At 35.3% G+C, this 27,891-nt stretch overlaps 2 protein-coding genes across 3 annotated transcripts in view; both read left to right on the plus strand.

Moving 5' to 3' along the window:
* Positions 1 to 9,219, plus strand: part of PLEKHA1 (pleckstrin homology domain containing A1) — a 39,105-nt gene extending 29,886 nt beyond the window's left edge. Inside the window, exons 9-13 of one of the 2 annotated variants that reach the window (XM_070945730.1) lie at positions 1,352 to 1,416; positions 3,383 to 3,446; positions 5,430 to 5,519; positions 6,465 to 6,505; positions 8,793 to 9,109. In XM_070945730.1, the coding sequence (XP_070801831.1) occupies positions 1,352 to 1,416; positions 3,383 to 3,446; positions 5,430 to 5,519; positions 6,465 to 6,505; positions 8,793 to 9,006 (474 nt within the window). In that variant the 3' untranslated portion in view covers positions 9,007 to 9,109. Of the gene's footprint in view, positions 1 to 1,351; positions 1,417 to 3,382; positions 3,447 to 5,429; positions 5,520 to 6,464; positions 6,506 to 8,792 lie in introns of both variants that reach the window. The other variant, XM_070945729.1, reaches the window with a different exon arrangement.
* A 6,953-nt stretch (positions 9,220 to 16,172) lies between these two features.
* Positions 16,173 to 27,891, plus strand: part of HTRA1 (HtrA serine peptidase 1) — a 38,471-nt gene continuing 26,752 nt past the window's right edge. Inside the window, exon 1 of the mRNA XM_070945229.1 lies at positions 16,173 to 16,757. Coding sequence (XP_070801330.1) covers positions 16,259 to 16,757 — 499 coding nt within the window. The 5' untranslated portion in view covers positions 16,173 to 16,258. The remainder of the gene's footprint in view (positions 16,758 to 27,891) is intronic.

The following is a 27,891-nucleotide window of genomic DNA, read 5'->3' on the forward strand; positions in this document are numbered from 1 at the left end:
CATAGCCACCCATTGTTTAACAATGGTTTGAAGTTACAGTGGCCTTGGAAAAGGTGCTTGATGGCTTGTAAAGCACTTCAGTCTGTCATAAAATGTAGCACCATACCTCCCCCCCCCATAGTCATGTTCATACTTATGATAGGTTGTAAAGCACCCTGTGATCATGTGATTGTGATTGCCATTTGCAATCTTTGCTGTCTTCCCAGAAAGTCAGTGGGGGAGCTGGAAGGAAGATTATAAGATGCTGCCTCCATCTGCTAAGAGGATTCCCCATGAGGAGGTTTCTGGGGGCTGGCTGAAAGAGTTGCCTGCTGAGGGGAACTAAACTCCTCTAGTGGGATAGAGAAACAGAGCTCAGATCCTGAAGATCAGAGGTCTGTTCTTGCACCCCACCAAAGATGTTCCCTCTGCACCTTTGTGGAGGAGTGCAAGAACAGGCGACCTGAACTTCAGGGTGGAGTAATGTGCAGGAAAGAGACTTGACGTTCTTTGGCAGGCAGCTCTTTCAACCATCTAGAGATGAGAAGGAGCCAAAATCTAAGCTAGAGTTTTAGCTTCTGAGCAGGGAGGCAGCATAGGTAAGGTGAGGAGCACAGGTTACCTTAGGTGGGTAGGGAATTTCTTGGGAGGCCTTTTGTAGGCCATGCACAAGTGTCTCATTCAGGGGCTGAAAATGCTGCTTGGGATTTCAGCAGGGAGGATTTTCAGCTGAAGGAAGAGGCAGCATGATAAAAGAATGCTGGATGACTTTGGGAGGGTGAGGAAAAACATTAAGAAACATTGTCTTATTGCTAATTATACCAGCACCAGGGTGAGCTTTCCAAAGCCAGAGTAGTGGAGAAAAAGGGCTATAAGGTTTACTCTTTTACGCAGTTTCTTATGAGTCAAGTTCCAGAAACTTTTCTTGCCGTTTGGGCTTACTTACCACTTTGGAATCAAGCTGAAGTAAAATCAAAAGCACAATTGCTGTCACTTTTTTTTTTAACTTAAGAATTGCTTTGTTTAAAATTAAGTTGTTGGTCCGCAATTGCAGTCACTAAATAAGGACACCTGTATTATTTTTACAGAATGTTAATTGTGGAATACTGAAATAAACTGTTCAGTCTCCTTTTCTTAAGATATTAACTGGCTAATTCAATTCTTTCTGGGCTCCTCCTTTCTCTAGGGAATCAACCTGGAATGGAAGAAACTGGGTTATTTCTGTTAACTAAACTCACGTAGAAAATGTGTCCATATAGCTTTTATTTTGTCAATAAATTTTCTATTCGGCTTTTTTCCCTTCAAAACAGGTTTGTACAACACATATTTTTAGTATTTACTTGCTAAAATTTTAATGATTCTAATTTTTCAGGATAAGGAGCCTCTTCGGATTATACCACTGAAAGAAGTTCACAAAGTCCAAGAATGTAAACAAAGGTGAGAATTGTAAAGGTATCAAATCATATGTAATTGTAGTAAGAAACCCTGGTCATTCTATTTCTCATCATCATTTAATGCATTTAATTTGCTTTATGATCAAGTAATAATATGATTAGATTGGGCAGTTTTTAAAAAAATCAGAAGACAAAAGCAACTCATTTCCAAGGAGTGCTTTCAAAAAAAACTGCAGAGAAATAGTCACCTTGAACATGACTTGAAAGGACTGATGCTTTTTAACACATTTAAGATTGTCTGGAATTAAGTCTAACTAGTAGAGGAACCAAATTTGCTGATGATATTAAATTTTTCAGAGTAGTAAAGACTACCAAGAGCTCAAAAGGATGTCTGCAAATTAATGGAGTGAGTATCAAAATGGCAAATGACATTCAATGTGAGCAGGTATAAAATGATGTATATGGTGCCAAAAATGCTACGCTGGCTTTAAAAAAGGGATTGGATCAATTCATGAAAGTCAGTGGGAACAGTGAGTATTTGATAGCAGTTTGACTGCTTCTGAAAGCCATCTGCTGGACGACTAGTGGTCTTCTTTTGCTGTTGGTTGGTCGCAGTGAAAATAGTCTGCTGGACTAGATGGCCAGAGGTGTCATTCATCAGGAAACTGCTTACGTTCTTATGTAAGGCATTTGGGTAGAAGGATGGATGAAAGTAGGAGGCTATATCAGATATATTATTTTGAAAGGGTTAATTGCATTATTCAGGATATTTGAAATAATGCCTTTGTAAAAGAACGTATAATCAGTCAGGGGCTAAATAAACTCTTTCCTAAAGATTTCCTAGCTATAAACACAAATAATACATCAAAGTGTGCAGTTCATTAAGTTACCAGGTGATTTTTTTATGGCATTATAAAGTTTCTTAGGACATCTTTTATGTATTTTTATCCCATGTTTGCCTTGTTTAATTTGAGGAGTAAGGTTACGTTAAGATTCAGCAATGGACATATTTGCCTTGAGTTTTGAAAGAAGGAGACAGTAGGTAAATCTGGAAGTACAGGTATATGTCTTAGCTTTGTCTTTGTCTGATTATCACCCTTATGGAGATTGTGCCAAAAAGATGATAATAATCTACGTATAATCTAAACACTAGCCGGTCTGGTCATAACTTCAAATACAGTGGCTATAACTTGCTTATCTAGAGTCTTAATAATGTAACTGCTTTGAGCTGGTGGTAGAAGAAGGGAAGTAGAGTATATTACATGCTATAGTGTACAATACATGTAGTTCTCGAATTACAACCATTTGTAGTGATTGTTCAAAGTTACAATAGTATTGAAAAAAGTAACTTATGACTGGTCCTCCCACTTACAATTGTTACAGCATTCCCACAATCATGTGATCAGAATTTTGGCTCTTGGCAACCAGCATGTACATATTTATAATGATTGTGGTGTCCTGGGGCCAAAGATCATTATTTGTGACCTTTCTAGCCAGCTCTGACAAGCAAAGTCAATGGGAGAAACTGGATTCAGTTAACAATATGTGATTCACTTAACAGCTAAAGTAATTTGTTAACAAACTAGGGAAAAAAACAGTCCACTAATCAGGTATAACAACTGTCTTAGCAACGGAAATTCCCAATTGTCATAAATCAAGGATTATCTATATAGTGCAGGTGGTCCTCATTTAACAACTATTTATAGTTACAGTGCTGGTGAAAAAAATAATTTTGTGATCAGTCCTTGAATTTATGATCTTTGCAGGTCCTAAAGCAAAGAGAAGCCGAAATAAGATCATAAGCACACTAGCAATTTCATTTAGCGATTGCTTTGCTTAAAGTTGCTGGTTTTAATAGTGATAATTAAATGAGAACTCCCTATATGTAATTTAATTACTTTCAAAGCAGATACTTTAAAACTGTATAGAATGCATTTTTCTATGCCAGATACATGAGCTAGAATTTGATTTTAACAATACGTACATTTACATTTTTGTATGTTTTTCAGTGATATTATGATGAGAGACAATCTTTTTGAAATTGTAACAACTTGTCGAACATTTTATGTACAAGTAAGTCTTCTATTTATGCATTTTACGTAAGATAACAGACTCCATTTCCTTTCAAATATATGGCCACAACTAATTTAATTTTGCAACTAAAAAAAGTGTGAACTAGGGGCTCCCAATTTGCAGAGAATTAGTGGGAACATTTGAAGTTGAGAGCATTTAGTAGGCATTTTCACAAAATGTCTATTGTGAGGAAATCTATCTATTCACAAAATACCTATTTTGGTGACTAGCAATAAAATATCCATTTATCAGAAGATAACCTGGGAAGATTGCTCTCTACCACAACCAATTAGCCATCCAACTTGCAAAACATCTGATTGCAAATATCCATGACTTTTTAAAGGTGGTTTAAGAAACACAAGACCCAACCATTTTTACAAATAAGCCATATGTCCATTCATGATTTACTATTTATTAAAAATATTGTTTGGTCAGGGCAGTGAGTTTCATAAATATCAAGGAAGGTACTGTGGAACTATGTTATCCACCGGCTGGTAACAAATATCTCAGTAGTATGGTAGAACTGAGTGATTCTCATTCTCAGGTTAGATCTTCATGTTCTGTATTTTAGAGTGACATAACTGGTCTAGTGAAATGATTTGATTAACTTCTTAAAAAGCCTGCTAAGAGGATTTTTCCAGTGGTGTGCTATACTAATAGAAGAGAATATGTGTAGCTCAGGGTGGGTTTTTGCTGAACAGTTGTTTGCAGATATTTTATTACATAATTAGGTAATATCTTTAGTACAAATAAGTGTGGGGTTTGCTCCCTGTTTATTTAGAATATCTTGTTCTGCCAGTGTTGATTGGTTTCTCGTTGGTGCAGTTCCTTGCTTAGGATATTATTTTTTGCTTGATTATTTGTGATATTAATTTATCTAGATGGTGGTTGCTGGAAAGGATGGATTCTTGGTCTTTTTGTTTCCTTCTTAGCTTTTTAATTATCTCTTTTGGATGGTTTGAAAATGTGGTTTATGTGTCTATTGATGGATGATTTGTCTCAATGCCAAGCAGCCAAGTATTCCCCAGAATTTTTGGATTTAGCTTGATCTAGGATGTTCATAGTTTCCCAGTTGAAATTATAGTTGAGTCTATCCCATGTATTGTAAGTTTTAGTTTTCATCATATCTTCCTGCTTGTAGCTGGTATTTATAGATGTGCTCTGCTAATCTTTGCCTGCCTGTCCTACATAGTAGCTATTGCAGTCCTTACACTGCATGTGATGACTCCTGGTTTTTCTTTCTTTCTTTCTTTCTTTCTTTCTTTCTTTCTTTCTTTCTTTCTTTCTTTCTTTCTTTCTTTCTTTCTTTCTTTTGATTACTGAGTATCTTTGTTTATATAAGATGTTTTGGAGAGTTTTAGTTGGTCTGTGTGCTGTGATGATGCCATGTCATTACGAATGGTCTGTTGGTTTGTTTCTGAGATTTTCTAAGATTTTTTTTTTTTTTTGCCTGGCAGTGTTATCCTTTTCATTATAATTACTTGAGTTTTATAAAGTTTTTTTTCTTTTTCCCAATGAAGTTTTCAATTTCTTTTTTTCCCCCTTTTTTAGAACATTATAAATTATTCACATAATTTCAGTGCATTTTGAGGTTAAATAACATACTGATGAATCCTCTTCAGTAGTTAGGTTGGTAACAAGGAAATTGTAATAATTATTAATGGGCTTTTCATATCCCTATTCATTGAAAAATATCTGAAAATAGCTATGGTCACCTGCCAGGATTTTTCTTTACAGGAAGTAGAAAATGGCTTAATATAACTATTTCCAAAATAGTGACCATGATGTCATGAACTGTGTTTTAAATACACTATTGTAGTAAATCCTCATGTTTTTCATGAAAAAGTCTGTTTCTTTTAGTCTAGATTAAATGTTTTAAATCTGTTCATGAGGAAAATGTTTGACATATTCTTATATTGTATAGTTAAAATACTTTTAAATCTAAAACTGAAATTCCACAAAAGTTTTACATTTTTATTTTAGGCCGATAGTCCAGAAGACATGCATAGTTGGATTAAAGCAATTTCTGGTGCAATAGTAGCCCAACGGGGACCTGGAAGATCAGCAGCTTCCGTATGTTTTTAAACAGCTTAAATTATGACACTTCAACAAATAATCAGTACTGTACATACTCTTTTATCAGTCAACCCTTTCTTAGATCTGGGGTAACACATTTGCATGCATTACAACTTGCATAGACTATTACATTTTTGATTCAATACTAACCTTTAAAAAAAAACTATGTCTTTCTGTATTATCTTAATATTTAGATGTTAAACTATCCTCTCTTAATTTGACCACAATGAAATTTTTGAATTTATATGATCGTTTCTGAATTTTGTGCTTGAGACATCCCTAAATTGATTTAAAGCACCTTGGAATAGAATTCTTTGAAACTTTTAGTTTTCAGTCCTCTTGGCACAGAGTTTGTAATTCAAAAATATTCTAGGTTTCTTTTTTGAACAGCTGGCGTTACAATGGCTAACATTGCCAAACTGTTTGTAATAAGTGTCAGTAATTATGTGGTTGTTCCATAGATGGCATATTTTTTTCAATCGAACATACGTTTATACTACTGAGTATATAATTGTTATAATGTAGTGCTGTGGTGATTCTTTTTTTAAAGCTATTCTTAGCTATTCATTTATAGCAATATTGTTTTTTTATTTCTGTCAATATACTAGAAGTTTATTCTAGCTTGTATACAGCATGGTGATATTAAAACAATTGTATTTTTTACACCAAATATCACCTTTTTTTTTTTGCAAAAATTGAACAGTCTAATTAATTGTCACAATTCTTTAGAAGCTCTCTCTGGGAATGAATGCATTCTGGCTGATGGAAAGGTTATTGGGAATGGGTATTCCTTTTTGTCTTTGGTGTGTTTTCAATTTTTGTGGTGGGATAACTCTACTAGTGGCTATCAGCAGTTCTTTTCTTTCCCTGTCGTTTCCTCTCTTCCTCCCTTCTTCTTCTCCGTTTAGGTTACTCTAATCTTAGCTTTGCACTGTGTTCCAGATGCGGCAGGCCAGAAGGCTGTCGAATCCTTGTATACAGAGGTATACATCAAGAACTGGTGAATGCAGCACGTATGTGGGCTCTCATGTAAACCTGCCATTTCATCAGAGGGCTGAAATCCAAAACATTTATTAACATTATATAAAATGATGAACTTAATCTTGTGGTTTCTTCTGTTGATCATTATCACCATGAAATTACTAACTTCTGAAACATTCTCCATTGGCTAATAAATTTGGTCTTTCTAAATAAAATCTATTTTTCAGAATGGCAAATATTTACTTGCTGAAATCTCTGTTTCTTTCATTGAGAAGAAAAGCTCTAGTAGCAAATACATGGAGACAGAAACTATGTTTGGCCTAATTTGCATGAGAGTTCATATTTGAATTTAATCATTTTAAAACACAGCTAAGTAAAAGCCACTCAGAACCTAATAGTTAAAATGTGTGCACATATGTACGCACACTAAGAAAAACATAACTGATCAACCTGCATGGTTTTTACATTATATATGCATGGGATCATTAGTCAAGATGCAGGGATTGTTATAGCTTGCATTAGTTTGATTAACTAACCTATGGTTAATCAAAATAATGAATACAAGTCTTTTACATTCTAATCACAAAATTTGTATCTCATCACAAAATTACAAATTGAAATATTTGAAATGCTGCTGCAGCACAAATCTTGCTTGGGTTCAATTTAAAAATGTTATAGAAATATTTATATAGTATTCACTTTAGAAAAGAAGTTTGTATTTGGAAATTATTTTACACAATCAAATTTGTGTTAAACATATTTATTTCTAATCACTTTTAAAACGAGGTACCAAATTTCTTCTTTATCTTCTTTCACTTAGATGATTCCTATAAACATTTCTAGACCTGTTCACTGTTTAATCTGCTATCTGGATAATCTGCTGATCATTATAAAAGTTTATTGACCAAGCTAATTCTGAATCTAGCTAAGCAGCTACATTCTCCAGCTAACGATTGTGTAATAGAAATGGAAAATGTTCTATTAAGCCTACCATTCAAAATAAGAGATATTTTGTTCATAGAAGTATTAATATGTGATGAGGCACAATATAGCTTAAAGTAGAAGCACATTCTGGAATGTTATCCTAAATCAGTCTTTGCTTGTTGGTCTAATGCAAATGTTAGAATTTTCAGATTGTCAGAAGCTTCCACTTGAGGTTGATTGATAAATAGATGTAGAACATCGGAACACTAATTCCAAAATTTGGCAGGAAATGAATAACATTTCTGGAACAGACAGATAGACTGCTATGATCTTATGATCTTTCATTAAGAAGCTTCATATTCTGATGTGATTTTAGATGAAATTCCCAACTGCTCCAATACAGGATAAGTTACAATTGCCAATTTTCAGCATACCTTTCTCTCTGATTTTAGTTGATGAATATTATTCAATACTCTTCAGAATTTTTTTTCTCAGTTTTCAAATTAATTGGCAATATTTGCAGCCTAGCAAAGTCTGGACAATATTCTTTGATGTTTCTTGCTTATTGTAGAAATTATATTCTGCAGTTTTCATTAAGCATAGTGTTAAAATGCAGAACTCAATAATGGTATGATCATATTAATGGGTATGAAAAATACTGAATAGAATAAATAGTCCACTACCAAAACAATAGCTACCATTGTAGAGTACAATATAGAAAAATCCAAACTACATAACAGATTATATTACTTTCTGGAAATACTGACCAACAAAATCATATATTACTACGGTAGAACAAATAACTAAGGAATAAAGCATAGTGAACAAAAAGATAAAGTGCCTTAACAGTGGCAGTTTAATTCACATAAAATTTTAAGAATTTAATTATACTTCTTTTTTACAAGTGAATACACTTGCATGAATTTATGACATTAGTTTCTTGAAATTCTTTTAGGATTAGATTTCAAAAAGTATTTAATCCTATTTGCAAATTCTCAAAATCGACAGTTTCTTCAAAATGCTGCCGGTGGTATGCTCACAATGGGCATGAGGCAAGTAAGGGGGAAATCTGTTCTGCTGGGAGATTGATAGCATTGGGCATAATAACTTGGTGCAATTGCACTGTCAGAATTAAACAATATCACACTAGATTTAGGGATTTGTCTTGGCTGTTTCAGCTTGCTGTTTCACAATGCTGTATGCTCACAGTCTTAACATTGTGCTGCATCGGAGAAGCTTCTGCTTTGTGCTCTTATGCCTTGCTTTGTTTTTCCCTTTTCATTATTTCAGTGACATAGTTCTGAATTGAGTAATTAACATGGAGTAAATGACCAACTTAATTAGATAATTACTTCTCCTTTACAGGAGCATTCCAGCTGCTCAGAATCCAGCTGCCCTGCAAAAACAGCAGCAGCCACCTCACATTCCACAACCACTCACCGCCCCACTTTGGTCCAAACCCTTAACAACAAACCCCCTCTCTTGGAGAAGCGAAGATTTCATGAATCTTTTACCACGGCCAAACCAGGGAGCTTCAAGATCCAGGCTGTCCCTTCAAGAAACTCAACTTCCAAAGTGACTCTGCATGCCCTATTGGAACCTCAAAATAAAAATGGCACTCAGGAACAGGATCCTGATCCAGTGGATCTCGATGATGCAAGCCTTCCAGTTAGTGATGTGTAATGATGGGGAAGAGTCTGGAAAATTAAGAATTGTTTTGGTCCTTGAATTTCCTTTCTCAGACTTTTAGCCAAAGATAGAAAGAACAAAACATAGAATGTTGCTTATGTTGACCTTTGTGTATGCATACATTCAAAATTTTGTATGTTTTAATAGTTATATGCTACCTTGCACTGTGTATCAGAGCGGACTTTTTGCTTTTTCTGTACCCTGATGACAAATCTTTTTGATAGCAAGGGGCCGAAATATGATACTTGATCTAAAAGTTATTTAAGCAAGGTACCAGCTGCTCTTCATCATCAGTTTGGCAAAACTGAAAAAAAAAAACCCAACCCTCCTTAATGCTATTTTTTTTAAAGCCAATTTACAGCTTAATGATCTTGTAATTCAGGCTATTGTCAACCAAATCGGCTTATTTTCTAAAAATACTGGCACAGTTTTTTGGGGCATCTATGTATACAGTGTTCTTTGATTGTCAGGACTGCAGAGTGTAACAGTAGAGGCAATGTAATGCACTTTTCCTATGCAAAGAGATTTTTCATGTTAAGAATATTTCATGTTAAGAATATTAAGAAAAACACCATGCTGCAGTATCTGAAATGAGGTATGTTTTCCTTACAATGAATGCTTAGATTTGAGCAATCTATGTATTCAAGGCACAAAAACTGCTCATAACAAATATAATATTTGTTAAAGTACAATAAGTGAGAATCTCTATGAGAAAAGAAAGCTTATAAGAAAGGCCCACAGATTATTTAGGTAATCTAAATGTGCTGATTTAATTGGAGCTCCTGATAAATGCTTTGTAAATCACTGCCCTTCCATAGAATCCAAATCCTTTAGAATTACAGAAAACTGGTGCTGTGAAATTTACATTACCATAGTACAGCTATTTTGAATATTAAGCCTATTTTTGATGCACTCCTAAAGGTAAATTGTAACTTTTGCACATTTGGATATTGATGGACCACCAAAATAAAGGTATTATGTAGATTTTTTAAAAACTAGGGAACATAAATGATTAAATCTTTTAAAGGTTTAACGAAAATATTTTATAATGGGCTTCGCAGTAATTATTTAAAACTATTGTTCCAAATTTTGTTTTCTCTTGTGTGATCTCCCCTCTCCTCCCCTCTTCAGTGAGTTGTAACTGGTTCCCATTTTATATTTTGGTCAGTAAAAGACTGAACAAACTCTGCTTCATGCTATTAATTGGTACTGAATTATTCCATCATGCAACTGTGGCCTGTAACGTCTGTGCACTGTATTTATTAAAAGTGCCTGTGGGTTCTTTCTTCGTGATACGTTAAAAGTTTGGGGGTTAGATAGATTTATTTTTCTGGTTTTGAGCCTTGTGTGATATGGTTCAGCATGTGTATAAGGTAAAATGTTTGTGCAATTTCCAGCATACTAGTATAATGATTTTCAAACTGGATATTTGTTCAGTTTCAGTGACAATAATAATAGGCTTAAGAAGCTGATGCTGGATAATTGATCAAAAAGATAATGCACTATTTTATAGACAGGTAGTGAAAAAAATCTGTTTAATCAACAAAAGGCCCAAAGTTTCACATGCTGCTGCTTTATGCAACTCATATTTTCCATTGTATAATATTTTGGGTAAGTTATGCTTGAGAAATTCTAAAGAATGAATGAAGATATTTAAGCAAAAAAATCCTCCACTATTCCAGTGAAGTAGGTGTTCTTTTATGAGTTTCTTAAATGAGTTTTAATTGGGCCAAATTATATATCTTTTAATTGTTTTTAATATTTGTTCTGCATGTTTTTTAATCTGGCTGTACACCGCCCTGAGTCCTCAGGGAGAAGGGCGGTATAGAAATCCAATATAAAATAAAAAATAAATAAAATAAATGTCTTAGTGGAGCAAAAGCCAAAATTTTCAAATTAGTTGAAAGGGATATTCCCTTAAGTTAAGAGCAGAAGTGTGCTGTTCCCTTCAAATTTCTACTACTATCTACTAAAAAGATAGAAAGGGGATGATTCTACAACCCTCTCCATTTCAGGAAGGAAATATAGATTTTTACTCAGCTGACTAGACTGTACATATTGTCACAGCTTTTAAAAGATATTCTAATTTTAAAAATACTTGTTATTTGCTTGCTTAAATTATAGTAGTAATGGGAGCAAGAAACCTTTTATTTTATCTATTAGAGAACTTCAGTTAGTCCAGTGGTTCTTAAATGGGTGTGTGTGGAGGAGGGGTAATTTTCCCCAAAGGGGGTAGTTGAGAGTAATGAAGCAATTTGCAATTGCACATTTGTGAGTCAATCCAGTTTGGGACTGAAGCTGCCAAGATATCTGTGTAAAACAACAGTCTGGATATTTTTTTTGGTGGGATAGTGACATTACTTGGAACAGGGAAGAGGAATAATTGAACCAAACAGTTTAAGAACCATTGAGTTAAGCAGTGACCAGCACATTCCTGCTTTTATTTTATTAGATTTTTATCCCACTGTTATTACTTTTATAAGTAACTCAAGGTGGTTAACCTACCTAATACTCCTGTCTCTTCCTCTTTCCCCCAATAATAACAACTCTGCTAAGTGGGTTGGGCTGAGAGAGAGAGAGACCGGCCCATACCTGCTTTCTGTGTGCCATATGTATAAAAGAGGGTGTATAGAGTAATACTAAAGTCCAATTATGTGTTTATTTCCATGCATATCCTATTTTGTACACCCAACTCTTCTATAGTCATGAGCTGGATTGACCTGCATCTTGAAACATGACATTTTCATTTGTAGTTCATTTGTCCGTGCTAATGCTTAAGTGTTTGATTTATGGTCTTTTTAACCAGAGGTGGGTTTCACATATTTTTACCACTGGTTCGCCCCCACGTACATGCTCGCTTTGTACACGTGTGCACCTTCCACTCATGCGCCCAGCCTTCTGTGCATGTGCTTTCCTCACGCACATGCCTTCCGCGCATGAGCCCGGCCTCAAAAACATGGCTAAATAGGACGGCATAGCACCTGGGTTGGTGGGCTGGCTCACCCGCGATCTCTGCTACCGGTTCGTCTGAACCGGTCCAAACTGGCTGAATACCACCACTGCTTTTAACTGCCTTTAACTAAATGGTCTCTAGCTCCCAAATTAATTTCTCCAGATATAACTTCCCCACAAAATATTGATCTCAGGCTTTATCTATGAAGCTTTTATATTTGCAAGAAGAATCATTTGACACTTGTAAAAGAGAACATTTTTGTCACCCTATTTTGTTTTTGCACATAAAGTCAAAAGGCATAGGTATTTTGTATCACTGACACAAACTGAATCAGTCACTTTCCAGATGTTTCATTAAGTTTGTCTCATAGGGAATTGTCACTATTGTTCCCACTTGGCTACAATTCTGTTTGTCATCAAATAAACAGTTTGGATCACGGAGTCCAGCTATTGTAATTGTGGCAATTTGCTGAAGAATTTGCCTTTCAAGAATACATATATTCTGTTATTAAATATACTAACTACATTTATTGAAAGTTATGTGGATCAAATCTGTAGATATTAAAAATTGAAATAAAAATGTACAAGGCCTAAAAAGATAGTAGAATGCCAAATTTCTGTGATGTTATTTCAGATTGCTCCAATACAGCAGTACCTTTATATTTCTCAATTATAAGCTAAATATTTACAAGCAGTGTTTGTAAATTACATTTTATTTGCCTTCTCAGTTACATGTGAATTTAGGTATATGTTCTGTTCAGTCTAATTCAGGAGAATACATTTTAACTTGTAACAGATTTAGCAAATGTATGAAATCTTATTTTTCACAATACGTATTTTGTGGAAGAAACTGAGTTGGATTGTTTGTTGTATTGCCATACCTTGATGATGTGCTAGGTTTACTGGTTCTGGTACAATTTCCACATTGCATGTTCATTTTATTCTTTGAATATTACCCGTTTTCAATAGTCAATTGTAATCACAGCAGCAATCTTATGGATTTCTTTAAAATCAAACTGCTTAGGTAATTCAATAGTGTGGGAAATGCTTGTGGTTGGCAAATTGTCAGGACTTTTAATTTAACAGTACTTTTTTATATAAAATTGAAGAAAATTGTTAACTTATTTGGAACCTGTGGTGTTTTCTGTAAATGTCACACTTGTTAATAAATTGACATAAACAATGAACTATAATAATCTTATTAGACTACTACATTTAGTGTACTTCAAAAGACAAATTGTTCAGTGAATGAAACTATTTTTGCAAACTTTGCTCTGGCCTTCAGATTCACCAAAAATCTTAAAAGTTATATTTTTAATTGATCAAAAAGCAAACATTAAAAAAACTTAGCTTCATTAGTACAACTAATCTTATTACCATAAACATTTTAAAGAGACAATATTCCTGACTGCTAAAACTAGGTTGTAAAAAACTATTGAAGACATTTTGGTATGATCTGCTGTCAGAGTATGTTATTAAATATGCCAATTTGTAAACATGTGTTTTCATATGTGCAGTTCTCATATGTGGCAAATTAGCCTTGAATGAATTAGCCTGAAGAGTGAGGCTTCAGAAACCATAGCTTATCAAAGAAACATTGACAACCGTCCATAATACATATTTAAAAGTTCAGATGAAAATTCAGAAAGGTTAAATAGCAGACTCTGCAAGTGAGATAAGCAATGTCTAAATTGGATAAATAAAATTTTGAAATAGTATAATACTGTATTATAACATCCAAAATTAGAAAATTGAGGGAGAACCCTTTTAAGCTGTATAAAGTACAGAAAAATTATCAGGAAGAAAACTGGAAGTACGCTTTCAATCAGAGTAAAGCTGGTCTTTTTAGCTAGCTTAAAATCGTATTTGAGATTCCAGATGCATTTTAATACGCTGTTGGAAGGAGTCCTGTTTTTAATAATATGAGAAGAGGGAACATCTGGTAACTGAACTAGAACTTTTGAAAGTTCTGATTATTGTGGCCAAATGTCCTGCTACCAGGAATTGTGATTCAATAATACTTGGCCAGCTCTACGTAGCTACCTCATTCTTGCCTTAACACTGGACCTATGCCCAAAGCAGCTCTTTTTTCTTGAGATAGTATCAAAGTAGTCGTACGGTTCATATCCCATTCTAAGACAAACTGACAAAAAGTGACACTGATTTTCCTTATGTATCTCTCATTATTTATATAATTCCTTGTAGGCTAAAAGTACTCCCAAAAAGTTTACAAATAATATGAATTGTAAACAAAAATACAGTTAAAAGCAACTAACAGACAGCTGCCATCTTCATAGGATAATCAATGGCTTTACAGGACACTAAAAAACCAAGCTGAGATTTCTGGGATGTTCTTTGCTTGCCTCCCTCAATAATATTTCCTATATTTTCCATAGTATTTCCTATTCATAACAGAATAGGAAAAATATTGCATTTTTACAATATTACCATCTTGTTTGATATAAGGAAGAATCTCACTTGGCATTCTAAGAATTCTAACTTATTTTTCTGAGCACAAATTTGCAACACTTTGTATCTTCACTTAGCATTTGAAAAGGCAGTCTTGAATGTCAGTAAGTGTCCTAACCTTTTTCTCCTAAGTAGCAGGCTGGTTGTATTCCAGCAATACTGCAAATGTATTAGCAGCAGCATAGGAAGGTATTCTGAGGACAAAAAGAATGCTTTTCTGTGTCCCAGAAATTTGAAACTTTCCGGGAAGTCTGTGTTTAGGACAGAATATACTGATTCTGTTGGAAGTGCGCATCTCAAATTATGACCTATAGCAGCTCTTTTCTGAAAAGCATAGGCCATGTTAGCCAACCAATGTAAATATTCTGGAAAAATAACATTTTGATAGACTAATAGAAATATTTTTGGGGTGCCTTATAACTTTTTCATATGAGTATTTGCAAACTGAAATATAAAGTGGGTAGGTTGTAGAAACAAATAGAGAGCTTCAGATAGTGAGCAAATTTGGTAGGCTAATGTGAGGAAAGGTCACATTCTTTGAGGCTGTGCTTATTGACATCCTAGGTATCACCATTGCATCTAACAAACAGAGTCAAAACACTGTTCAATTCCTTCGCCAGTAGGCCAACTATGTTAATTCCCAAACATAAGCATGTCATTTTTTAAAACTGCATTTTTGATCCAATTTGCACAGAGCTTAAGATCAGCTATACATCTGTATGTGCCACCAGTGCAGGTGTAAACCTTAAGGGAATATTCTTGAAGTTCAACCAAATATTCCCTCCCCCCTGTGAATATTTCATAACATCTGGTGGCAAGATTTAATGAAAGAAGTCCAAGAACAAAAGCATTGGAAGAAAACTTTGGAAGCATCTCGGACCTTGGACCAGGATTTTTAAAATGCTTAGTATGTGTGTGTTTTTGTGTGTGTTTTAAATGACAACATTTATGATGCATTCCTCAGGCACTATGATGTATCTGAGCTACGTATGGAACTCTAGGTTGGCTGATAGGATGATCTACTTATAGAAAATGGTGCAGAACAGAGTTAATGGAACACCCATAATACCGCCTGCTCTGCTAGGTATAATCGTAGGCTTTATGTGTATTTCTCTTTAGCCAGGTTCTTCCTACGTAAACAAAGATTTTTATGTAGGGCTGCATAAATATCTTGGTTTACGTAGGAAGAACCTGGCTAAAGAGAAATATATATATATATATATATATATATTTCAATATATAAGAGTAATAATATTCTAGAGTATATAATATATGAGTATATAATAATATACTCTGATGGCAAGTATGTTCACCTAATATAAATGACAGAACCAGGCCTTTCAATATTAATAAAAATATTTTTTTTAAAAAAACTGATAGGGGAGGGGGGGAAAGTTCCGTGAACTTGCTCCAGTTTGCACTCCCACTTGGCGCGGCAGCAGATTTTCTTCCCTTCCTCGGCCTTGCATAACGCCGCCAAGTCTCCTCCCAGACAGCTCCTCGAGCCACGCGCGCATCCAACCGCTCCGGCTGCGCCGGCTCCTTTTAAAGCAGCGCTTCCCTCCTCAGTTGCTCTCCGCGCTTTTGCTAGGCAAGGTTTCCAATTCCCGGCTCTCCCCGCGCGCCGGGATTCTCCTTCCCTCCTCACTTCGGCCGCGCCGTCCCGGTCCGTTGCGCTTGTTTCGCTCGCTGGACTTTCTGCACCTTCTTGTGAGGAAGCAATGAAAGCCTTTCTGTGGCCTTTGGCGCCCAGCGGCTGGTGGCCGTGCCTCTTGTTGCTCCTGCTCCCGGGCAGCTCGGCTCAAGGTTTCGGGCGACGTTACGAAGAGAGGGTTTGCCCTGACCGCTGCGACCGTGCGCGGTGCCCGGAGGTGCCCGTCGAGTGCGCGGGAAGCGGCCAGACGCTCGACTCCTGCGGCTGCTGCCCCGTGTGTGCCGCGCAAGAAGGCGAGTCTTGCGGAGGGTCCCCGTTCGGGGAGCCGTTGTGTGCCGAAGGACTGTTGTGTGTGCTGTCGTCCGGGGGACCCGGAGTGGCGGCTTCGGCCACGGTGCGGAGGCGAGCGAAAGCCGGCCACTGCGTGTGTGCTGGGAACGAACCGGTGTGTGGCAGCGATGGAAGGAGCTACGGCAACCTGTGCCAGCTGCGGACCGCTAGCCAGCGCTCCGAAAGCCAGCATCAGCCGCCCGTCATCGCCATCCAAAGGGGCGCCTGCGGTCAGGGTGAGAGCTTCGCTCCGGAAGACGGCGGGGAGAGGGAGGGCGCGCATCTCTCAACTTTTCCCTGCTAATTCCTCGCGCCTTCGTCGCCTCTCGAAATGCGTTGGACTGCAACATCCATAAATATTGTGGTGGGGGATATTGGAGCCCAACGCATCTCCAGATAGTTAAAGCAACTTGCCTTTTTTTCCTCTTCTTCCTCCAAATCTGACTCCCACCCTGCGCGATTCATGGCGCTGAGTTAGATTTGTATTCTTATCCCTTCGTCGCTTTTTTTTTGGGGGGGGGGGGATGATAGTCTAAAAATTAACTATTACGATGGTAACTTGTTTATAAAACTTAATTTAGCTTCTTTCTTCTTGACTGAAGAAGGTAGGGGGAAGATATGAGCTGGGCGTGAAATCCTCTTTTCCTAGGGAGAGCTAAGATTTATTTTATTTTATTTTATTTTATCTCGAATTTATATACCGCACCTTCTCCCGAGGGACTCAGGGCGGTATACAGCCAGATAAAAACATACAAGATAAACATTAAAAACAGTTAAAAGGATATATATTAATTTGGCCCAAATTTAAGATAACAGACCAATTAAAAATTAAAAAATATTAAAAATATATGTTAAGATAAATGTTACTTTGCATATTTAAATGATAACAAAACAACTACTTTGTGGTGCCCAGGAGAATTTACACTTCTGGTTTCCAAGGTATAGATAATAATTGTGTCCATGACCTTCTAGAAAGGGGGGGGGAGTACATAATTGGGGATGCAGCTTGGCTCAGGAATGCTGAATGGCCTTGGCTTGGGTCATGGAAGGAACAGACAGATGGAGGACATCTGTATGAAAAAAAAGTATGTTCCAAAGAAAGAAAACAACAGGATAGACAAAATATAATAGTGAAAGGACAGTGAAAGAAACATCACAGCTCAGAAAGAGAGGATTCAGTTTTGTTAGGCGAGAATAGAAAAGTCAGACCAACCTTTAAACCAGTTTATATACTAGGCAAATATCTGGCTTTTGATCCAACAGAGTGTGAAGGGAAATATATTTGTTTGATTTTGTCATTTTGAAATCAATAGAATAGATTCTTTCTTCTAATAGGAGCCCCTGTTGAACTTTTTTTGCATGTTGGGGAATGTTATTTTGGTCGAGGCAGATGTGACTTTTACTTGTGTTTTTAATACATGTTTTGAACTTATGGAATAGCCTTAGCGGAAGTGAGTGGTATAACAAATCCAAATAAATAAGAGTATATTAGTACGGTACTATATAATTTATATATACCTTATAATATGTACCTACCTATAAGTGTTACTTTTAGCCCAATTCAGGTTGTTGTTTTTTTAACCCAGGATGAGTTTATAAATAACCAGTATGTTTCATAGTGTTTTACTGTGGTTCTTCTTAGGTTGAAGAGTTATTTTGTAACTCTGTAGGCTATTTCAGGATTCCTTTTAATGGAAGAATAAGCTAAATAAATAAACAAAAATCTACTGAGAAGTCCAGATGTGTTCTCTGGGTCTTACCTCCTGGAAAGTATGTATAAAATTACACCCCTAGTTCAGCTTTATGCTAGATTTTGTATGGCTCAAAAGTCATCATAGGTTAAGAATCCATGATGATCATACATATCAAGTTTTTAAAGACCAAAACAACCTTGGAGGATAACCATGAGCATTGGCAGCCAAACAACTGCTTAACCCTTTTTTTATATTTAATTTCCTAACTACATATGAGTCATTTTTCTCATTGCATAAGGAAATCATGAGTACAAGTACTTTTTTTCTAGGGATGGAAAAGTGAATGGGTGTGCATTTTTAATAGAACAACAGGCAGCTGGAAGGAGAGGGGTTAAGCAGTTATTGCTCCTTTGCTTATACTTGCAGGGACCTGTGGTTGCTTTTCATAAAAAAGTTGGAAGACTTTTGTTTACCTGGGTAAAACATCTGGTTTGGCTCTTACGAAAAATTTCCTAGAGATAAATATTTTCTTTGATGAGACTATGACTGAAAAAATAAGAGTTTTGCCCTTACTAGTCTTTTACCTGCTTAAGTCACAATCCAGTTGTGACTGGAATTGTATAACATTATACATTATACAACATTATACATTTTATAACATTAACCTATAAATCCCAACAACGGAGGATTTTTTAAAGCTGGATCAAGCTTCAGTCCTATGGACAACTGTAAGCACAGGGTCACAGTAGATATGGTGGCCAATTGGAGGGGAAGTGAAATCCTGTTCCCTTTTCTACATTTTCCATAGAAAATATAATTTTCCAGTCTTTTTAATGCTTCCATTATGCTTATGTAAATCTCATGAAGAAGAAAAATAATAATAAAATAATATAGCTTGGAATGGAAAACTGTAACAGGGAGAAAGTTCATATATGGTCTTTGCATTTCACACCAGCCCATTCTCTCTGTTTTATAAGTAATTGGTAGGGTCCAAATTGGCTTGTTTGCACAATTCTTTCCTGCATAGTTTAAATCTGATTTCATATACTGTATATTCTTAGACTATCCAGTAATATATGCAATCTTCTTTTTATAGACTTAAAAAAATTACGGTAAGTCTCAAATTCTAGACTTTAATCATTTCAGTCTAGAATTGAACTGTGCACTCTGAATATGAGTTTATGTGTCTCCCTCTTACACTGGTGTAGGTTTAGTATTATTAATATATATTTGTTTATTACTAAATGTCTTTGACAATTTATGGCAAATTAAAGGAAAATATAACCCTGATTTCAACAGCAGATTTAGGGTTTGTTCTATAGCTATTACAGATACGTGGATCATTTCTTAGCAATGCTTTGTTTTATCAAAATGTAATCCATTTAACATGATGCATTTTGTCACAAAATGGTTGGAAATGCAAGTTTAATTTTAAAAAATGCTGATTCTTTGTAAAAGATTCGGAGAAATGGCAGCAAGAAACAGTGTGATGAACTGGCCAAAAGAAACCTGGATTCTCATCCTGCTTAGCCACAAAACTGGATGGTCTTAGAGTTAATACTTTTCTTCATGCTCACTAATTCCTTAATACTCATTCGTCTTAACTCTAACCTTAATCCTATTCAATTTAATAATGATGTATAGAAATTTACAATTAATCTACTTCCCAGAGCTTTTTTTACAGAGACAATAATTCCTATTTGCTCAGGAATTGCATTTCGTGAGAAGCTGTCTTCTCTTTGTTAGGCTTATCTAGCACACCTTCCACGGCTGACCAATGGTGGATCCTGTCATCCACTACTGAGTTACTTGCTTCTGGAGGCCTCATTTTATTGTCCTTCATTGCAGATTCACCAGAATCTGCCTTTCTAGCCAGCATTTTCAGCTATGAGTTTCTCCACACCTTTAGAGAGCATCAGTCCAACCCAAGGCCCCATTGGAAGTTGACATTGCAAATAATATCACAAAATGTGGACCTGCAGGTACTGTACGTTGGTCTCCACAAAATTAACACAATTTTTATTTGCCGAAAACTCTAACCCCTCATATTTCTTCTTTGGCTTTCTTCTGTCTCTTTTCAACATGTCACCAGGCATCAGGAAAAAAACATTCCCCAATCAAACCACTCATCAGGAATGAGTTTTACTTAAACACTGTCTTCTTTAGCTAACTTCCCACAGACCATTGGGATTTCTTATTAGCTAAATATTTGAGATACATGTATTTTTAAATTTTTAGAAAATATATATTTGAAGACCTCAGCAAGGAGGCAGGAAAAAAGCTCCCTTCAATATTTCTGGGTCTTTTTTTTTTTTTTTTTTTTGCATATTGGAGTGAGAAAAGCAGGGCTGCTGCATCTATGTAAATTAGGTTCTGGATTTGGACTTAAATGTTTATGCTATTAATGAATTAGAGAAAATGAAGATGATGTTTAAAAGTCAGTATTGTTTAGAAATTTCCCTTGAAGATCTGAGAAATAAAAAAAAATAGAAAGCAGACAATAGGACTGTTGGTAGAAATCCTCCCTCTTCTTATACAGTATATTATGTATAACTTTCAAAAGTTGATTTCTATTAACCATACAGTTTACAATATTTTTCAAATTCTTCAACATGTTGCTGATTTTCTTTTCCTCTTGTCCTTCCCAGCTATGGTGCAAATTAGTTGATGACGTTGAGCAGAGCAATATTTTTGAAATAAAAGTTTGACCCAGATACCCAATTTCTAGATTTCCTGATGGGGTTTTAAAAAAAAATTCCTGCACTATTTTGCTCCTTTGATTGGAAAGTATATGTTTTGGCTATCTACTAATTAGGAACATTTGGAGAATATAGGAGTGCATTTCCTTTGGCTGGTGCTTTGTCTGCGTGTCAGTAAGAAAAGGCTGGAAAAATATATCTCATCCTGATGCAGCAAAAATAACTGCAGAAATATTGGTTAGAGTTATTAACTATATAAAGCTCTCTATAGAAGACTTTGCTAAACAATAGATTGAGTCAGAGTTTAAAACAGAATGTAAGGCTGTAATGCAGTTGGAGATCATCTAGTCCATGGGTGTCAAAGTCACTGCATCATGTTGCAGTCACGTATTGCCATGTTTTTTTCCTTCACGGAGCTGCGATGGGTGTGGCCTGTGCGTGACTCATCCAGCCCATGGGCCATCAGTTTGACACCTCTGAATTCTACTCCAACCACCTGCCCAATATAAGAATCCATTAATACAGTATTTGCAACAGATGTCTGTTCAGTCGTGGCTTCAATACTCCCAGCGAAGGAGAATCAATCTTCTGAAACAGTCTGCTCTATTGTTGAACACATTTTACCATTAATATCCAATTGGAATCTGTTGCCTTACAGTTTAGACCCATTGTTTCTTGACTTTTCATCTGTACAGTATTGAACAAGCCTATACTATCCTCTAAATGATAGCTACCAAGTACCCTTAAAGGCTTCTCTTCTAGTACTAAATCTGCATAGCACCTCTGACTGTTTTATTTTTTCTTTCTTTCAAGACCCTTATGGTTTGAGTTGATATCATCCAGAAGTGCTCCTTTTCTCAATACTTTTTCTAAACCGGCATGCCCAGAGTTGCACACAATATTCTATTGAGCATGGCTGGCTGGGAGTTTTTATTAATTTATTTAATACCATAATAAATAAATTTATATGGCCCTCCACCTCTAGGGAAGTGACTCTGGGCAGTATTCAACAATTCAATAAAACAGTAGATAAATAAGGCAATCATTAGTTCAAACCATTATATAATCATTATTAAAAAGAATTAAAATTATAAAAGCAAAGCTGAAACAAGAAAAGATACTATGCTAATAAACAGTAGGATAATAATAATAATAAGGAAACCATCTCACAAGATCACTCATAATCTGGAGTCCTCAGATCTACTAGCGTAACCTGGTCTTTAGGGACTTTTGTAAGATCAGGAGTAATGAGGTATACTTACCTTTCATTATTTCTAAAAGAATACAAATATTTGGCTTTAAGATGACATCCCGCAAGCCCCTTCAAGACTTGTCGATGTGATTGATCTGATCTTTGGGGATGTGAAGTGATGAATGTAGTTTGCTATTTCTTTTTATTTGCCATTTCCTTTTTGTGTCCCTTTTGCTTAGCTGTATTTGATCAGAGTTCCCCTTTGGCGAGAAGACTGAAGCCAATTCCTAGTTGAGGAGGTCAACCTTCTCCATGTCATCCTAACATCTCTTCCAAGCAAGCTTTCCTACCATATTTTGTTCTCTTATACTTTTCTGGTTTTTCTCTGTCTTATTATTGAAACAATCTCCAAATCTTTTGGTTGGTTTTATCTTCCCTCACAAGCTTAAAGACCTTTTTGTAAACCTTTTCAACTCTTAATACCTTTTTGCTGGTGTACGTTCTTTCCTATCTTGTTTCCATTTTTATACCTATTTCTTTTAACTTTTTTTCTTTGTTCCATCATGTCTGATTCTTGAAGATTTCCAGAAAAAATCCCTGCAGTTTTCCTGCCATTATATCCTTCCTTGGGTTGAGAGACATTGGCTTGTCACACAACTGGCTTTGCACCTAAGGCAGGACTAGAACTCCCAGTCTCCCAATCTACTTAACCACTACAAGAAATGGAATCTCTTAGCTGAGTTAAAATCTCTTTTCATCTATAGTGGTTTCCTGAACTGCCCCTTATTTTTTATTGGAGTAGCAAGTAACTACCGTATGCTTTTAAATTTGTAATAGTTCAAGGATAAATTCTAGCATAAACATTTTTATTCCTCTTAAAACGTAGAATGGTGGGATTAGTAGATGATACTCTCAGTACATTAACATACAATTTTTAGTCAAATTAATGTATTCTAGCTGAGTATACACAATATATCCTGTTTGTTCTTTTGACTAATCTTGTTTGAATGTATTAGGCACATATCTAGATTAGGGGGTAAATTATTTCTGGAACTACAAATACATATTTTTCAAGTCTTGGTATGTCTAACCAGACCTCTGACCAGTCTTCAGCAATCAGCTGATAAACATGTTTGAACTATAAATCGAAGGAAAACAATGAAAATATTAGCATCATTATAATTTAATGTTGTTACAACTGTAATGTCAGTAATGATACCATTGATATATAAAAAAGGAAAGTGAACTTCGGCAAGCCATCAGTGAAAGAATGTTCAGAATGACTAGGTATTACTCTTGTATTATAATGCATTTTACAAGCTAAATAGTTTTATAGTATCATAAAGTTGAAAAGGATGTAGGCAACTCCTTACCTAAGACAGGAATCCTGAAATAAATGTCCAACCTTTGCTTGAAAGCCTTCACTGATGGAGCGCCCATTAGTCCACTGCTGTTCCACTGCTTAAGAGCTCTCATGGTCAGGAGACCTTGGGTACAAATTGCAATTTTCTTATTCCACTCAGTTGAACTAAGAACAACTAAAAGTTGTTAGCCAATTAAAGTTCATTACATCTTCGGCAAAGTGGCAAAGAAAGATACAACAGCCAGATAAACTGGTGGCAAGGTGCATGTTGGTGAAAAGAGGCAAAAGTTGCATAACAACAGCTCTATTTTTTATTGCATACAAGGCATACAAGGCGGAACATTAAGCGTAATATATTGATTTGTACATAAAAATAGACTTGTTAAGTCATTTTGCTAACATTTTGAAAAGGCATTTCAAATTATCCTTGATTATGATGAACCACCACTTTTGTTCGTAAAAGATAAAGTAACTCCATAGGGATTATGATATATTTTCCAATCATTTTATAAACATTGATGAGATAAAATATGAAATTAAAATATTATAATTTTTAGAAATTAAAATATTATAATTTTTATTCTGCCTTGTATGATGTAGTACTTGGTGCTAAATGCTTTTTACACTAATAGATTTGGGCAATAATAACCTACTTGTTTTTTTAAAATAAAAGTAATAACATTTTGAATTGAACTTGCAGTTGTTCCTAAGAAGATAAAATCAGATAAACATGGTCAACATCCTGGAACAATTTCTTAAGATGTTTCCTATGGTTAACTTAATAACATAGCTGCACAAAATAGACCTTTGGACTGGAGTCAGATGAAGACTGATTTTTCTTTGCTCCCCTCCCACCCTTGAGAGTGGTTATTAAGACAAATCCTCAGTGATGAGCCACAAAGAGAATTACACTACTGTTCCTCCTTTTCCCCCTCTTGTTTTGGTGCATTTTTAACTCTGCACTTAATTAATGATGAGCTAGTTCCTAATGATGCTAAAATATTTTAGAGGGCAAATTGCAGCATATAAATTATATATGGGAATGTCATTAGAGAGCAAGACTAGATTCTCTTCCACAAAATGCAGATTGAAGACAGTTCTAGCCACTTAAACAGGATAGGAGCTTGAAAAGGCATTTGGCTTATTGAAAAATCAATTTGCCTTGAATAACAAAATACAAATAAGCTCTTAAACACATCTGTGACAACATACATTAATTGTTATTAGAATAATAGAACAATAATTACTGAAGTACATAAAAAGTTGCTAAAAGCTGAGAGCCCTTTGCTTTTTACCCATTCACAAAGTCTTGGAGGCAGATGGGTCAGTATTCTTTGATCAGACGGAGAATTTTAAAAAGTTCAATTTAATAACACATGTAACTAATGTTACACAGACTGATTTTTTTCCCCAAAGGTCATAATGGCAGTTTAGAGGGAAAAAATAAGAGTTAGAAATAAGCTACAAATGTGCTTGTCATTAAGGTGTGGCCAATTTTTGGGAAAATGATGGTTTGAACCAGGATTTCCCAAACTTTGTAGTATTGTGATGATACTACAGATGATAGTAATGTAATGTGTAATGTCTCCTCCAGTGACTGAAAATAATGGGGGGGGAGGGGAAGGGGGGATTAGGATTGTGCAAGAAGTAAATATACAATTTATATGTTATAAATTACATTTTCAACTTATATTGAAGTATTGTAAGTTTTCGGATTTTGCATGCTGTAACTTTCCACTGATATTTGTGCAGGCAAAGTTAAGACTGGTTTGACAGGGATTGTAATTCTGTTTATGCAGTACTGAACTTATTTTTTTTAATAATTGCATTGCCTTCTAAATTTCAGGTGGTTTCAATATATAGATTAAAAACTTCTGTTTAAAGCTATAAAATATTTAAATTTAGTTTGCTAGGAACTACAATTAACAAAGTTTAATTTATATTTAATTTATAAGTATTTCATTTGCCATTGCATTTGTAGCATTTTGCGAGTCAGTTTGTATAGTGATTAAGACATCAGACTAGAAACCAAAACATTGTGGGTTCTTGTCCCTCCTCAGACAGCCGGGAGAACTTGGATTAGTGACTTTCTTTCAAGTCTAGGAAGGAGGCAATGGCAAACCACTTCTGAAAAACTTTGCCAAGTAAACTGCAGGGACTTGTCCAGGCAGTCTCCAAGAATCAGACATGATTGAATGGAACGAAAAAAATTAATATTTGAGGTATTTAGAACAGCAGACTTTTTATTCATTGAAAATTTCCACAGACAACTGGTTCTTTATATTCACAACAAGAATGTCTAATGTGCTGACCATTAAGGCTTATCAAATGCCCACTTACTGAATTGAATGGTTGCATCCTGTTTTCTAAGAGATAAATGTCAAAAATTTAAATAAAGCCCGAAAAAATGTAAATAAATGCCAAAACAATAAAGCACCATTTTGTTATAATATTTAAGGGATTTGTTGCTTTATTACCATGTTTTATATTATCCAGACACTTACAATGATCAAATCAGTTTGTACTGATCATGTATTCATTTGAATTGATAGGTACAAATAAATATTTCTGTTAAAAGTGGTCTAAATAAAGAGCTAATTTTTACTCATTTCAGATGACTGGCTCAAATGAAACACTAAATTTGTAGTTTACATGGGAAAACTATCTGTAGGTGGTTTTCCCACCTTTCTTTCCCTGTTTCTGAATCTGTGTTTTGAACCTGTGAACAAAGCAACTTATTACATTGTGATAGATATTCACAGGGGCTCTCAAATTTGTGGTAGAGTTAACTGCTGCTTGCTTTGGAGTTGCACAGGCAGAGTGAGAGCACTGTTCAAACTTGTTCCTAGTTTGCTGTATAGGTTTGCTGTATAGCAAACCTATACAACCTATACAAATTCTATAACCTATAGAAGCCAAACTTAGTGTGTTATTATAAAAGCATTTACTGATATTCAGAATCAACTAAGACGAAAGCTTTCTAATGAGACAGCAAGAAAAATAAGTTAGATAGTCTAGACCATTTTTAGTGGTTTAACAATATATTTTAGTGGTTAAAAAAGTGGTTTAAGTGATTGTATGCAGGCTGCAGCTTGCCTTTATTGTTAGCCTTTACAGTTCAATAATCAATAATTTCATATGAAAGCTTTATTTAGGGAAAAAAGCATCACTTGTATTTAAAGATATATAGTACCTAATTGCTATCAGTGTAGGCGTCTAAATTTAGGGTCCTTCAAATACTCAAATGAAAAACATTTAATAACATTTTAGTTAATTGTTTCTTCAAAACTTTGAAATACATTGAGCCACTACATTGACCAACCTATAAAGACTTTTTTTTTTCACTGTGCCCATCCCAATTGACTATTAGGTTTACCCCGCTTGTCCTGGTTTCTCTTAATCATTGAGATGTGATAACCTTTCTGTTGTCACTGAAGTACAGCTCCCAGAAGCCCAGAATCCACATATCATTTCTAGGTTATTTAGTCTTTTGGCTCTAGAACAGGGGTGTCAAACTCACGTCATGGCAGCATCACGTGATGTATCAGGTCTTTTCACCCTTCACTAAACCAGGCATGGGCGTGGCCAGTGCGTGATGCATCTGGCTCTTGGGCTATCTACTTTATTTTTCTTGCTGTCTCATTAGAAAGCTTTCATCTTAGTTGATTCTGAATATCAGTAAATGCTTTTATAATACTTCTACTGATGTAACTTTCTGGCAGCTTTATCATTAGCACTTTGAGGGAAGCTGGAAAACATGTGGTTACATTCCACTGAGAATGGCTTCTAGAACTACTATACAGTATTGCCTACATCTGTCTCTAGACTCCCTTTCTTTAGTGAGAAATAGCTTATTTCTAGTTGATAATGTGATATTTCACAACATTATCACCTAGAAATAAGCGACAATATTTCTCACTAAAGCAGTTTGTGTCTGTATAATCATGAAGATAGTTGGCTGTTTCATACATCATGGACTGTGGTTACAATTTAACAAGGAGATGGTTTCCTGTTTAAAACCAAGCTATTCCTGTATGAGAATTTATGGAACCAACATTATGACCTCATTGTCTATTTTGTAAAAATTTAATATTTAAAAGAACCAATCTAGCCAGAAACGAGACTAGAAACTCTGAATTTCTGATTCTGATTCTGATACTATCTTATCCATTAAAATTTCTTAAGTAGAATTGTAGAATAGGAAGCAAAAGTATGAGTATTTTCATATGACGTGAAATAAGTCATAAGAGAAGATCAGGTGAGCAAGAAGTACTAAAGTGAAAATGATCAGAATGATAAGAAACATTTAAAAAAGAACACTTTTAGGACATGGCAGTCGGAGATCATATATTTTATTTTTTAAAAAGTGAGAAGAATTCTTAATTTGCTTTAATAATGGTGGCTCAGGAATACTTCCTATAA

Source organism: Pituophis catenifer, unplaced genomic scaffold, assembly GCF_029215685.1.
Source record: "Pituophis catenifer annectens isolate HBS135680 unplaced genomic scaffold, rPitCat1.0.hap2 SCAF_6, whole genome shotgun sequence".
NCBI classification, from domain to species: Eukaryota; Metazoa; Chordata; class Lepidosauria; order Squamata; family Colubridae; genus Pituophis; species Pituophis catenifer.